The sequence below is a fragment of the Amphiprion ocellaris genome, chromosome 2, assembly GCF_022539595.1.
Source record: "Amphiprion ocellaris isolate individual 3 ecotype Okinawa chromosome 2, ASM2253959v1, whole genome shotgun sequence".
Taxonomy (NCBI): domain Eukaryota; kingdom Metazoa; phylum Chordata; class Actinopteri; family Pomacentridae; genus Amphiprion; species Amphiprion ocellaris.
Genome location: NC_072767.1, coordinates 1,230,001 through 1,245,615, shown reverse-complemented (window position 1 = coordinate 1,245,615; position 15,615 = coordinate 1,230,001). Strand labels below are relative to the sequence as shown.

The 15,615-nt window shown below is 36.9% G+C and overlaps 1 protein-coding gene across 1 annotated transcript; it reads left to right on the top strand.

Moving 5' to 3' along the window:
- Positions 1-2,724: 2,724 nt before the first annotated feature.
- Positions 2,725-10,823, top strand: tax1bp3 (Tax1 (human T-cell leukemia virus type I) binding protein 3). Its single transcript, XM_023273490.3, has 4 exons — positions 2,725-2,908; positions 6,196-6,315; positions 8,349-8,426; positions 8,920-10,823. Exons 1-4 carry the CDS (start codon positions 2,870-2,872, stop codon positions 9,067-9,069), a joined length of 387 nt encoding a protein of 128 aa, XP_023129258.1. The 5' UTR covers positions 2,725-2,869; the 3' UTR covers positions 9,070-10,823.
- The last annotated feature ends 4,792 nt before the right edge of the window (positions 10,824-15,615 follow it).

The following is a 15,615-nucleotide window of genomic DNA, read 5'->3' as shown; positions in this document are numbered from 1 at the left end:
AGCTGAAGCTGATTTCCTGCCAGTTTCAGGGTAGAGGTTGCTATGCCTCTATGATAATATTGTGAAGTGTGAAAAGGAAGAAGGGGGAAGTTTTGTGCAGCACATGTAAATTAGAAATAGATCTGTTATCTGAAATGTGATAGAAGTGAGAGACGCTGGTCAAACTTGTTTCACAGGTACGACATTCAATTCTATACAGCTTTCTTGTGTTTTTGCCTTTCATCATGTAGCAGGATGTGAAGATTGTGACGCAGAGAAGTCATGCGATGCCCACAATAGCTCACATTTATGTCTGAAATAAGATAGGATATGACGCGTGTATTTTGTTAAATGACTGAGCTAATAAAGCACCTAAAAATGTTCAGTTTGTGTTATTTTCTAATGCTGCAGTGGTGTCATGATCAACTGGGATTTAATCCAACCAGGAACCTTTATCTCATGTTAATCCCTCTTTAATCCCGTCTTTTCTGTCTGAATTTGTCAGTGTTCGGATCATGTGGGGTTTGAAGTCAGATCAGATCTCTTCATACCAAACTAATAGAAAACACCTGTATCATGATAGACTACCATCTAGTGGCAGCAAACCACAGCAGTAGTGCTGCTCAGATCCTTTATGTGACACCATAATATCAAAGTATTGACTTTAATTTAGGAGTCGTTTTCATAATCTGATATCTTTTAGTTTATTGTGAAAATAACCCAGTGGCTGATGTTTAAAAATTGAAGTAGATGGAAAAATTTGATTATAGCACCTCAAAATTGTGCTCCAGTAGTGACTTTCTATCACTGGTCTGTCACTTTTAGTGTCCTAAAAGCAAAGTTCTTTTGACATCACAAATAAGTTACTTATAGATGCCCACTACTGCCAGAAAAAAAACAGTAAGATAACCATGTAAAATAACACTTTCCATGACTATTTCACCATTTTTGAGCCTTGATTAGAAGTTATAAGATAGCCATTTAAAAAGAGAACCATGTTGTAGTTATTATTGTATAATAATGATGAAAAATCATTGCATTGTACTATAAGTTGCTGTAGTTGATAAATTTGTCATCACATGGGACAAGATTTTCAATATGTAAGTCATAAATAAGCTATGATTGGTGAACACACCCATGGAGTCACAGGAGTGCCACAATAAAATATAAATCTGTTAAAAAAAAATAAGGAAATAAATGTGTAAATATAAAGAGAAATAAATAAATAAATAAATCTGTTCAAAAATAAGGAAATAAATGTGTAAATATAAAGAGGAATAAATAACAGAATAAATAAATGAATGAATAAATAAATAAATAAATAAATAGGTATTTTTTTCTTTGCTTTTCCCTTTTCTCTTTTTTTCCTTTTATTTTTCCATTTTGTCGTTGTCTTTGCCTTTTCCTAAACTGGAGAAAACAGTAAATCTACTCTCTAGTCGTTAATATTGTTTAAAAAGGAAAAGACAATGACAAAGTGGAAAAATAAGAGGAAAAACAGAAAAGGGAAAAGCAAAGACAAAATTTACCTTTTTATTTCTTTAGATATTTATTTATTCTATTATTTATTCCTCTTTATATTTACACATTTATTTCCTTATTTTTGAACAGATTTATTTATTTATTTCTCTTTATATTTACACATGTATTTCCTTATTTTTTAAACAGATTTATATTTTATTGTGGCACTCCTGTGACTCCATACACAGCAGCATCTGTTCTCCTGAAATATTTTGAACGGTGGTCACCCCAATAACCAAAATGCACCTGTATTAGTCTATGCACATAAGATAATTAGGAACATTTATTATTAAATAAGAAACAAAGGTTTCCCACCTAGCAGGAAAAGTTTTAGCTTGTTTAACAAACATGTTTTAGTGTAGTGTTTAAAAAACATTTTATTATATTTATCCTTCCCAGGGTTAAAAGTGAACTAAGAGATTCAATCCATGTCATCAAGTCCTCTGATGACTTTTAGAAAATGATACTGTATTATGATATATTAACAAAGGTAGAACATTTTCCCTGCTGTTGCATTGTTCTGAGGATGTTTTGGGGATGTTGCTGAGGTAACACATTATAAAACATTACTACAATGTCATCCAAAGTTACATGATAACAAAGGGAGGATGTTTTTAATGCAACATTCAGAAGACATTTTAAGAATATTAGGGCATAAGGGACTAAAAGCGTTTGGAGAACGTCACCCTACTTTCAGAGAGAGAGAGAGAGAGAGAGAACATTAAGGGAAGTAAAAATAAAAACTTCCTATAGAAAACATTACTAGAACTTTCTCAGAACAAATAATCTAGTTGGGACATCATTATGTGATTTTTTAAAACTCATGTTGACCTAGTTTTCAACTAGTCTCTATACTAAAACAGCATAACAGAATTCCTGAAACTGAATTTTGTTTTTTTGTTTTTATCACCCCAAGACTTTGTGTGGCTCCATCAGGCCCCTCTATGGAACATTTCTGCAGCTTCTTTTGTCAACCTGATATCCACAAACTCTGAAGATCACCGGGAGGTCACTGTTAGTCAGAACCGTATAAGGAAACAACACAACCGGATCCTCTCGACTCTTGCGAGGGCAGCAGACCTTTAGAAAACCCCATTTACACCTCGTCTATTTCAGAGTCTGGGGGGCCACGGTCAGTAGTTAAACGCCGCCCTCCCTGGCCGTTGCGGCGACACGAAACGAGCTAACCCGATGCGCCGGGAGGCGGAGTGACGTCATCCGGGAAGCCGTTGGTTTCCAGCTCGGGATCAGCCCGCTGTTACTCATGTAGAGACCCGGGAAGTTACCTTCGCGTCGAAAACCCCCGTTTTTATTTCACTTTAATCGCTGTTTTTCGTCGCCGTTCAGCCTCAGACATCTCAGCGACACGATGTCCTTCGTCCCCGGTCAGCCGGTCACCGCCGTAGTGGTAAGTTTGGAGCTGCTTCTATCCACCGAGACTCTATTGTTGACCTCCGACATTAAATCTGTAACGTTAGTTAACCAGACGTGCTAACTAACCAGCTAACGGTAAAAAAAACAAACAAACTCAGTGTTAATTAACCAGACGTGTTAACTAACCAGCTAACTAGCAGACGTTAGCTCGCTGCGTTAACTAACTTGACTTTCTTTGTTTAACTGAAGTCAACTCAGTGGCAGCAGCTTTCTACCTCCTTAAAACGTCAGCTAGTAACGTTAAATTTAACAACCTACCTCGTTAAATTAACAGAAAACTGGTTCTTGGACTAGAAAATAACAACATTTTGTAAAGTGATAACTGAAAGGTTTGTTAACGTCCTGACAGAACTGGTCTTTAAAATGGGCGTCACCTCTGCTGGGAATCGACCTACATGCAGCGTTACAGGATATAATAAAAGTGTTGTTTGCTCAGTTTATCATATCAGAACTTTCAATAAAGATTTAAAATAAATACAGTGAAGTGTCAGGTGAAATTAGGTATAGATAGCTGGGATTTTTCAAGCCCTAAATGTCATACGTGAGGGTTGGAAAAGGTGAGTAAAGCAGGTTGACTTCCAAACGGTGCAGCCTTGTTCAGACATGAGATATGCAACATTCCTGGTTTTATCAGGCTGTTTAAGTGAAGGCATTCAGACAGAAGTGACTTTTATATTGTTGTTGTTCATCAGAGCTTCATCAGAGTTTCTGCAGGGCATTAAAAAGCATTAATAGTCATTAAATTGATTTTGTGAAAATTAAGGCCTTAAATGGCATTAAAATCATTACATTTGATTCTCAGTGGCATTAGAAATTCTTTCTGCAGTTTTCAAGAAAATCTTTGCTCCTCATAATAATATAATAATATGTGATTATAGACTGCAATTCGTCAGATATGTGTGTCTGCGTAAACTTGCCGAAGCATAATTGTTCCAGCCGGTCAGGTACAATTACCAAAAACTGCATGTTTGTATAGTGGTCAACAGGCTGGACCAGGTGGAGGAGAGCTGGGAAATGGGGAAATGCAAATTCCAGCAAAAATGGCTAGAAAACGTGGAATTCAGAGGATGACTGCAGCCTGTGGGTGGTCAGGGGTGGTTTCCGGATTCAGAAATAGTGAAATGTAGGGACAGTTTTCATATAAAAATCTTCTTTTACAAAAAAACAAGCATGTGAATTTTGTTGAGTTCACGGTCATGACATTAAAATTTTTACAGTATAGCATTAAAATGGTATTAAAAAGCATTGAATTGATCTTTGTGCTTCAATATGGAAAAGGCCCTCCTGAAATCACTTCACACAGCTCAAAGTGTAGTTGCTTGTGTGTGATTATCTGTTAATGTGACTGGGTGCAGCTCAAACTTGTGACGTATTGAAAAGGAAACGTTACTCAATCCAGCTTAGTAAGATTGAAGTCATGACTTTTATGGAATTGTGACCAGGGTGTGCATTAAAAGACCAGAGAAGTAGGAGTGGAGACATAGATTTAAACATGGTAAAACATTTCCAAAATGAATCAGCACACCACCACCAAATAAAATAATAAAAGCACTAAAAATGCCACAAGAAATTGAGGCTAAAGGACAAGTAGAATGAGACAAAATATTGGGTAAAACCAGAAAAAGGCGGGTTAAAAAATAGCTATGTAATTGTGTTGTTTTAAATTGAAATCGGAAAAATTGTTCAGTCCTGCGTTTGTCACAGAAATCAGTTTGGTATTTCTTCTGGCCAAAGACACCTGAATGTCAAAGAAGCAAAATCATTCTCTTTCTAATTATTGGTGTAATAGAAGGGCTTACCTGTGACGCTTAGTAACATCTTTTCACAAGGAGTGAGTGAAGTTTTAAAGTGGTTGCAAATCCGGTCTGACTGACTAGCAAACATTTCCAGTCATCCTCGGAGTTCATTGTGTCATCGACAGCACTGAAACACTGTCTTGTTATTCACACAGAGGCCGTCTTTGTGTTTGAGGAGTCCCACTGTCATCCGTCCATCTGGTGTAGTGAATCTGCAGCTGCTTGTCATTGTGAAGGGCAGGACTCTATTAATAAAGTCCCTGTCTGGACTTCAGTTAGCAGCGAAATGAGCCATTTGTGTGCTCAAATCTAAAAAAAAAAATGAGTCTGGTGGGTGAACCACACCTCACTTCCTCACTTCATTTACTAAACATCTCAAAGCATGGCTATTGGAAAATCAGATCTATGATCATAATACTGTGTAAATTTGTTCGCCATTGATTGGGCTCGTCCCTGAAGACTCTATGTAATTTGTTTTAAATGTGTAGATGTGGACTTCAGGAAATATAGCCATGTTTAATAGTGTTTAAGGATTATGAGCGACGGTGATAATGGCATATGTGCAATAATGTTAGATTGGATATGTATGGGGTAATTATATGTTATGTAGACGGGGATATGTGCAATAGTGACTAAGAGAAATGTTCAATAGTGGCAATGGGAAATGTGCAATATAATCATGTGTAAATGTTAATTAATTAGTGGTTGGCAGCTGCCTCGATATCTCAGCTTTTGTCTGTTATGTCCACTAAGTGTTATCGTTTTCTTTTTTTTTATATATATATATATATATATATATATATATATATACAAACAAAAACAAATATATATATATATATATATATATATATATATATATATATATATATATATATATATATATATATATATATATATATATATATATATATATACATATATATATACACACATATATACACATATATATATATATATATATATATATATATATATATATATATATATATATATATATATTTGTTTTTGTTCAGTTATGTTCTTATGATGTTCTCTAACTTTGATCAGCCAATGGGACTTGAGACGGAAATTAGCCATATGGCTACAATCTATCGTATTTACATGAAAATGTACATTAATACGAATTGTCCCATTTTAAAAATAAATGAATAAAAATAAATAAATAAATAAAATAAATCAGGGCAGCTCGGGATGATAAGTTCACCAGTTCCTTTGCACCTGCACAGTAATTTCAGGACTTCAGTATAACTCAGCAGCACAATCTGTTATATAGCAGGGTGAGCTTTTTGATGAAGATGAATACTTTAAGGCCCAGTAATTAATAGTGAACAGTTTACAAACATTTTATAAATGGAAGCAATGACTTCATGTTGCATTCAAACTGGAGTTTCTCATAAACAACAGCAGTATTATGCAGGAAGTTGTCTTTTTACTAACTAATTTTGGATTTTATTCTCTTAAACAGCAACGAATTGAGATCCAGAAGTTGCGGCAAGGAAATAATCTGATTCTGGGCTTCAGCATCGGAGGAGGGATAGACCAGGACCCGGGGCAGAACCCCTTCTCTGAGGACAAGACTGATAAAGTAAGTTTATATACAGATTTAGCTCTTTATGTGCTGTGATTGTATGCAGTATTCGGCACATTTTTTGTCTTTGAGTTTATTTGTTCTTCTTTGCTTTTACTGTTTTAAAGCAAGTTTGGGGCAAACTGCTAAACACAAAGTTTATGATCATTATTACTATTATCACAGTACTCATAATGAATGTGAGAGTCCAGAAAATATTTCTAGATTTCTACATTATTGATGTGTGAAAAAGGGAAACTCACACTATTTTTGTACTAAAAAGAATGAACTTATTCTTCATTAACAGATAGAAATTAGACTTTCTGTCATGATTCAGTTGTACAGAAAGACAAAACAAATTTAAATGCATCCAAAAGGAAAGTTTTATCTAGTTGATGCTGTTGCCAACCGTTGTTTTTTCGGGGCCAAAACTGATTGTTAGTAATCAACGAGACCGACAACCGTTGTTTGGAGCCAATTGTAAATTTACAATAACAATTTAAACATTGGCATCAATCTTTAGAATAATTCAAAATCTAACACAAAACTTAGCCACAATGTATGTTTAGTTAAGAGAACTTTTCAGCATTTATCCTGCAGTTTTGTTTGGATGTTGTATGTGACAAGTAACCAACTGGAAGTCATTTACATAAATAACGCTAATTACAAAAATGCTGAATATTAGATCCGATAATCACCGCTAGTTGATGAGCATAATTCCAAAAGACAAAACTGTAACAGAATATGTGTCGCCATCTGTTTACTTATTCATCTTTGAGCTCTTCCTCGTGTTGAATCACTGTGGTATTAGAGCAGCCCTTCATGAAGGACAGGCCTGAACACATTATTTATCGCCTCGGGATGGAAACAAATCAGACTCAAGTAACTGAGTCACAGAAACAAATACTGCAAGTTTGCACAAAGTCTCGTCCTACCTGCTGACTGCATGAATTTAGAGTTGGAGCGATGAAAATGTGCCAACAGATCACATACGCTGCCATGTTATAGATAAATGATGTTCTTATCTCTGTGATACCACTGAACTCTTGTCCTTAAAAGAACCGTGAGCATCTCAGAGTGCTAGAATATTTGTAGATAATTCAACTAGTTCATTACATTTTATTCATTCATTTATTTTCTATAAAACTTTAGAGCGCACATCAAGGGCCAGCCCTCATTTTTAAGACTTAAAATCAAAGTCATGTACATTAAATGCAGACAAAATTACAGAAAAGAAGAATCCGTGGTAATATCAATATGAAGAAAATTTAACAGTGCTAAAAATTGTGTGAATTAACAACAAGATGTTTAATTGTTGAATCATTAATTGCTAAAGTAATAATATAAAAGTTATTTATCCTTATTTTATATCTCTGTAAAATCAGCCTTTTTGACTGCTAGACAGTTGGTAGCATAAATAAGTAATCTGATAATGCTAAAAGTCATAATGGACATTTTGAACAGTTTTTTTTGAAACTTTATAGACAAAAATTCAAAAGTTCAGGCATATGGGTTCTGTAAAGCGTCTTGAGACAATTTGACCTGTAATTGGTACTTTAATCATGAATATAAATATAATTTTATGATTTATTAGACACTTGGATTTTATTAAGACACTGAAACACAGCTGGAATAAAGTGTCAAAATGAATAGTAATTTAAATGTGGTAAGTGGCAACCTGTCAGAGACATTGTTGGTTTTTCTAAAGGAATAACTTGTTTTAGTGAAATATAATACACTTGTTTGAGATAATCTGAAGTTACAAAAATAAAGGATTTAAAATGATGGTGAGGATGTCTTCAGGCATGAGGGCTCTGCGTTGCTTTTTCAGCTGAATTGAGTAATAGGATATATCATGAAAGTAAGAAGAGTTTTAGGTGTGAAATGAGCCCATAAAACTGCTATGACAACATACTACTGGATCCCTTCATTTACAATGTACTTTATCTGTGAAGTGCCCTCTTCTGATTGTTGCCTCTTTATTAGACAGGAGGTGTGTGTAAGTTCTACAGCTGTGATGATATAAAGTAGTGTGTTTGTGTCATCCAAAGGGCATCTATGTGACCAGGATAACACCAGGAGGACCAGCAGACGTGGCAGGATTGATGATGGGAGACAAAATAATGCAGGTGAGATGAACTTTTTGCTCTTCTATGGTCTAGAGACAGTGGCACTGAGGAAAAGACAGGAGGCAGAGCTGGAGGTAGCAGAGATTAAAATGACCAGGATCAAGACTGAGTACATCATAAAGCAGGAGAGGCCAGACTGAGATGACCTGGACATGTGCAGAGGAAGGACTGTGAATATATCGGTAGACGGATACTGCATTTTGAACAGCCAGACAGCAGGGCTAGAGGAAGACCAAAGAGGAGATTTATGGATGTAGTGAAAGAGGACATGAAGTTAGTTGGTGTGAGAGAAGAGGATGAAGAGGATAGGGTCAGATGGAAGCAGATGATTCACTGTGGCGACCTCTGAAAGGAACAGCAGAAAGGAAAAGAAGATGAACTTTTTGCATGTTAAATTAAAGGTCCACAAGATGGCAGTATGTGCTGTCAGACAGGAGCAGGAGTGAAAGCCGCTACAGCTTCTCTCAAACCAGATTCCTCCTCTTGCTCCCAGGTGAACGGCTGGGACATGACCATGGTGACTCACGACAAGGCTCGTAAAAGACTGACGAAGAAGAACGAAGACGTGGTGCGACTACTGGTGACCAGAAAATCGCTGGAGGAAGCTGTCAAACAATCTATGGGTGGTTTTCCCAGACCATAATGTTGCGACACTGCTTACAAGCACAGAATAATGCAATAGTCAAGGACTGAACACTCTCATGTGCAGAGACTCCCCACATCCATGTGATGGTTGCACCGCGGCCTTTATGACTATATCAATGCAAACAAACAGGAAAAAGACGCATTAGATCATCTTGGTGATGCATCCAGACGTCTGAGTTTAAATGTGTCGGTTTTCACGCTTTCTGACTCCTCATCTGCTTTCCTTTTCAGATTTATTTGTAGCACATCAGGTATAGCTGGAAAGGTGACACAGTCAGTCTAAAACTCCAGCATCTAGCATGGGAATATAATAAATACATTCAATACAATTACTAATCCACTATTGCTTGTTAAATTTCAAAACCACCAGACTGAAATGAGTTTTTGAGTTATCGATTCATTCCCACTTAGAAGATATTTGTGAAATATCCTCTTTCCAAGTTCTTTGGGAGCAACTGTAGTTTTTCTTGATGCCAGCTGTGGGATATTTTTCCTATTTGCCTTAAGCTGACCAAAGTTAATGCACCAAGAAAAGTTCATCTCTGTTTAGAGACTCCTCAATGATGTGCTTTTCGTCTCATTCAAAGAAAAGAACCAACATTTTGCAATCACAGCTGCAGCATTTAATGCCAAAGTAAGAGCTGAGGCGCTGTCGTGCATTCACTGTATGCATTGCAGTGTTTGTAATCATTTTTCTTTTGTTTTTTGTTTGTTTTTAAAATAATGGTACACTATACTGTATGAAATCTGTACAAAAAATATCAGTATGCACAGTTTTTTAATGTCTTTTCACTTACTTTACTGATGCATCTTTGGGTTCTGTTTGTCTTGCTTTTGGTTAATGTGTGGGAAAGTTAACATCATCTCTCTTTCTATACATACTACAGTAACATATGCAGATTTTCTTCCATTTTACAGAACAATATTTCAGATACTGGGCCTCAGCTTCAGTAAGAGAAAGACAGTAATATTGTCTCTGTAATGAAATGTTTTGATGTTTCTTATCACTGACCAAAAGCCGAAACTGTAAATCTGAACCAAGCAGGAGGGAATGTTGTTTGATAACTTGGAAAGAGCACAGCAGCCTTAAACGAACATTTAATACCGCCAAGCTTCATGATTTCTCTCTGTTTTCCATTTCAGCAACACAACAGTAATTCACTGCCTCTGTGATACAGGGTGTACTGAATTTAATTAACACTATTTTGGCTTAGAAATCTTAATGCATTAACACTAATATGATAATCTGTTTGGTTTGTACAATACTAACAACCTTATGCAATAATTAGATTTGTAAAATGTCAGTTTTCATTCCAAAATAAAACACCCAAAATACAAAAAAAAACTGATATGATGGTTGATATTTTACAGCACTGGTTCCCAACTTTTTTTCACTTTTGAGCCTGTACAGTTGAATCATATCTACTTGCAACTAATCATCACAGATGCCGACCTTAATTTTGAACGATATATCAAATAGTGTTTTTTTTTTTTTTTTTTTTAACATATCAAATCATTTAAAGGATTTTAGAGGCTTAACAAGGTATTTTCAAACTTCCTCCATCATCATGGGACTCTAGGGGACAATGGGAACAACAGACATTTAGAAAACAAGCAGTATTTTCACTTTGAATTGTTTCTGTCTTCCTCCAGATTTTGTAAACTGCCAACTGAGCATGAAAAATTGGCCTTTGATTGTATACAGTTTTCAATTTGAATGTTTCTCTGATATAAAAAGGACTGAAATCAAAACCTGTCCCTTTGCCTTTTATTGATACACCACCAGTGCAACATGTTGGAAGCTATTTTTGCCCCTCTGAAAAACCCTCTTTTGTCTTCCAGGCCCTTCAAATAGCTCTGTGTTGCCAGTTATAAAGTAATCAGGTGACATTTCAAAGCAAAAAAAAAAATCTATTCCCTGACCTTTCTTTATTTACCGAGGCATTTTGATACAGAGCGCTTTTCTTTACTTTCATCTCTTAAATATGTGAGCTTGGAACAAATCACCTACCTTTGAACTGAGGACTCTGTGAATAAAGTTACTTATGATGCAACAAAATAAGAATGTTTAGCAGAAAACAGCTCTGAAAGCTTATCTCTTGAATTCTATGGTACTTAATTACTTTCTTAACTATTGAAATATCATCGATTTTTAAGGCAGTTGCAGTTTGTAATTGTGCTAATCAAGTTAGTTATTAGTGTATTGATGGCATTTGGTTGTATTATAAGTGAATTTTCAGTTTTTTGATGACAAAAACAGGACTGTTTTGCTGAATTTGCTGTGTAATGTTTAAATCTTAAAATAACACCTGGTCACATCATGGGAGAGGGTCGATTTAGGGCAAGGCTGAGCTAAAATCCCCCCTTTGAGAAATAATTGATGAGCTTGCCGTTTGTAGTGTGTTTGTTGTGTGTGTGTGTGTATGTGTGTTTTATTTTTATTCCAGGGACTGGAGGAAGCGCGCTCCATTCCACTTACCTGAGCATCATGATGCTGATATACCGTGTTGTGAGACAATAATGTGGTCGAACAAACATCTCAGTCGGCGCTCACACACTCACAATTTGCATTTCCTCTCACCAGCACCACAACATTAACACATCGCACGTTGCTAGGTAACTAATGGACAGCTATTAGTGGGCGCATTGAGCACCTGACTTCATTACAGGAGGTACTGTGTGCTATATTTCAATCAGCACTTACAGATTATTGTCACAGATCATAATTTTGTTGCCGTAGCTCTTAAACTGACTTAATTTTTTTGATAGTGAGGTGACCCCTTATCTATTTTACTACATAATAGAACTGTATTTATTTATACACTTATTAAACTTACCAAAACTTGCAACTCTTCTAATTTCACAGGAGCCAAAACTTGCAATATTACACCAAAAGAATGCAATTTCCACCAGCAGAACAGATAAATGTTCCTCCCCACAGGATCATGGATCATACATGATCCATGCCTCCCACGTTGTGGTAGGATAATTGTGTTGCCATGGCGATGCAATCTGCTGCCATCGCTTTGGTCCTACACCAGATTGGAACCAGAGGGAAGCCCACAGCAGCAGATTCACCGCTGCGTTAGGGAGTAATAAACGGCTGAAGTGGTTTGCTGAATGGCGGCAGTAAATGTGCGAGCATGCAGAGGCTCTCAGAGTGTTTTAATTCTCTTAATGAAGAGCAGAGTGGTTTGGTGCTTTGTTACGGGGAGATCAGTGATAATTAAGTTCACTAACCTGTTATTCTGCTGCACTGACACTGGTGGCTCAGTCTTTCAAAACAAGCTGTAGTAGCAGTCATTGTTTAAGCCCACAGCACATAACATCCTTTTTAAGATCCCAAAGTTTCCAAAGACATTAAACATGTCAGGATAAATGTTGGAAAATGTGCATGAAGTACACAAAATACGCAAAATATCCATCCATTCACCCATATAGGTGTGCTTCAAAAAGTTCTCGGTCTCATGAGAAAACGTCAAAGCTTCTTCTTGCATTATTTTTCAACAAAGTCTTTAACTTTATTGCACTTGGTCCACTGATGTTCAAGGTTTGCTATCCATTTGCAGAAGAAGGTAACATCTTGAGCCTCCAGTTACTCCTCAACAGCATGCACGACTTCATCATTAATTCTGAAAATGGCGACCATAAAAGTGAGATTTCAGTTTGGGAAACAGAAGTCAGACAGTGCAGGTGAAGAGACTTTCCCTCTTACAAACTTTTTGTCTTTTAAAGTGCGTCACCTGCAAAGAAATGATGACAAACATTTGAGCTGTTGTAGACAGTGATATAAGGCTTTATAGTTTACAGTTATGACCCAAAATGAGAGCTGCGCCCCTTCTTTCCAAGAACTTTGATACATCCATTTTTTTTTTCACTTATCAGGAGTCAGGTCTTGGTGGCAGAAAGCAAAGCAGAAATGCCATTCCTGACGTTTCTTTCTCCAGCAAAGCTCACCTGCTCCTCCTTGGGGATTCCAAGGCATTCCCAGGTCTGATGCGATATGTCAGACCTGGGAACGCCACATGATGCAGATATCTCATCAGACCTGGGAACACCTTGAATTCTCATCAGACCTGGGATTCCAAGGCATTCCCAGGTCTGATGAGATATGTAATCCCATCAGAGAATTTATATCTACACCAGGGTCTTTCCCCAGCTGGATGTGCCCTATAAACCTCCAGTGGAAGTTGCCCAGACGGCATTCTGACTCCTTTGGATGCCAACCAGCAGTAACTTTCCTCTGTGCTCCCTGCAGATATCCAAACTTGTCACCAAGGAGTGTCAGACTCAGTTCCTTTATTTTGATGCAGGAAGTGATATCTTAGGCAGTATTTTTTCATCCAATATCCTTTTATTGTGCTAGATGAAGCTGCCACTGGGTCGCAGTGCCATGCCCTTTCCGTTAAGCATTTGATTTGAATGGAACAGTGATATAAAGTAGTGCAAAGAAAAGAAACCCACAAGTGAGGGGAATCATCCTTCTGTGTAGTTGTAGGAGATTTAGCTTGTGCAGTGATCCACTACATTAAAGAAATCCCCTTCATGTAATTCTTGATTAGTGGCCACATTGTCTGCTTGAACGTGGAGCAACCACCTGTTTTTGCTGCTTGTATCTGTATTCTCATTCTTTTGGTCTCAACCCTGAACTCATGACCTTAGGTGAAGCTTAGAACCTGGACCGAATTGTAAATCTGACCACAATGGTCCAGTACAACATCTGCAATACTGCTGACGCTGTAGCATCGCAAACAAGACCCTGAGATACCTAAACTCCCTCACTTGGAGCATCAACACACCCTCATCCACAACCAGCACAGAGTCTGTATTGCTCCTCCTGAACATGGCTTTTGCTTGGAGTCTCCTTTCTAGTGTCCTGCAGCAAACTTTCCCTGGTAGACTGAGCAGTGTGGTAACATGATAACTAGAGTACACCATCCGGCACCCATTATTCAAAATGGAAATCACTATCCCATTGTGCCACTCCACAGGTGCTGTCCCCAACCTCCATGCAACTCTGAGGTAATGTGTCAGCCAAGACATCCCAATAGTATCCGGAGCCTTCAGCGTCACAGCTAACCATAACCTCTTTGATTTGACTGTTGTCTTCAAAAAGCTGCATCAAAGTTTAAAACTACCGCATCAAATCAATGTGTAGTCTTGTTTTTTCATTGTAAATGTATACGTTCATTCCTGGATTTAGTTTCAAGCCAATCATACACTTTCTTACAGTGTGTCCTTATATGCCTCAGTGACTCTCATTGGCCGTAGTCAACAAGGGAAGCAGCTTTAATGCCACATTTAGCCACGTTTAACGCCACATACGAAAAGAACTAATCTACTGGGAAGTGAGAGTGTAGTTTCTGGAAAGGAGGTATTCCCTGTGAATGAATCGCTCACGTACGTCACACCACTACAGTGTTGTTTATTAGGCTAAAATGGACAAGTAGTCATTAAAGTGCTTGACAAAATGAACATCTATAGGCAGCATGATGACCAACTAAACTTAGTTAGTTACCATTAGCAACCCTAGTTACTATTTCCAAGATCAAAAATTAACTTTCAGTCACTGCTGATATTAAATTTTGGAACAAAAAGAAGCACAATGTTTTCTACAGAAATGAGGGCAGAAATGTGAAACTAGAAACTGAATTTGAATCACATGATTTCACTTTCAACAAAATTTCAACTTGAATAATTGAATTGTTTAACTTGGGATTCAGTTTTAGTTTCTAGTGGTATATGCTGTATTTCTGCCCAAACACACGGACATTGCTTTAGAGTTTGTATAATATTGTTAAAGATAGGAAGGGAAATCATGTTATAGCAACTAGATACCAATGATAAGCTGTAAGAGGCAGGACACGAAATATACAAGTACAATAAGGATAAAAATAATGATATAATAAAGGTTATGTACACCTTTCACATGTGCAGATATAAAATGGTAAATTTGCATATGGATATCTACCCAACTGTGGATCACATGGTGCTTAGAATTTCGGAAAAACTGCATTTTTGTTGTTTTGCTCACCTGTTAAAGCCTATTTTAGCATTTCTCACAGTTTTTCTATCTTCATATGTATAGTTTTTTTTCCTTCATTATGATTTCCTCTCAGTGCAGCTTGATTGTGCACTAATGAAACAGTGTAAATGCAGTGCTGATTTTTTTTTTCACATTTTGTGTTCATGCATATCAATGTAACATTTGTGAATATGCTGTGTGGGTGTGATAGTGAGAAGCCGGGCAGCTGGATTCCAACGGGGTTACAAATACTCGAGTTCCCCAGAGTTCAGCGATGAGCACATGCATGTTGTCATAGCAATAATGCTGTGTGGTTATACAGTGTGATCCTTCGGAGAATAATATCCAGCTGTTAATAATTCAAATCAGTTTCGTTATGTGTTATATGGCTTTATAGAGCAGGGAACTAAACATAAAGTGCCGTTTTATTCCTACATGTGACATTTATCTGTTAATAAATTCCATTTAGAGGCTGTTTGGTGGTTTGCTGACATGTTTCTTTCTTACTGGCTTCATGCA

Bases quoted from the DNA above. Each gene is read 5' to 3' on its own strand.
- tax1bp3 (XM_023273490.3), top strand. From the start codon at position 2,870: ATGTCCTTCGTCCCCGGTCAGCCGGTCACCGCCGTAGTG. The intron at 2,909-6,195 runs GTAAGTTTGGAG...TCTCTTAAACAG, and splicing joins AGCCGGTCACCGCCGTAGTG to CAACGAATTGAGATCCAGAA. The intron at 6,316-8,348 runs GTAAGTTTATAT...TGTCATCCAAAG, and splicing joins CTGAGGACAAGACTGATAAA to GGCATCTATGTGACCAGGAT.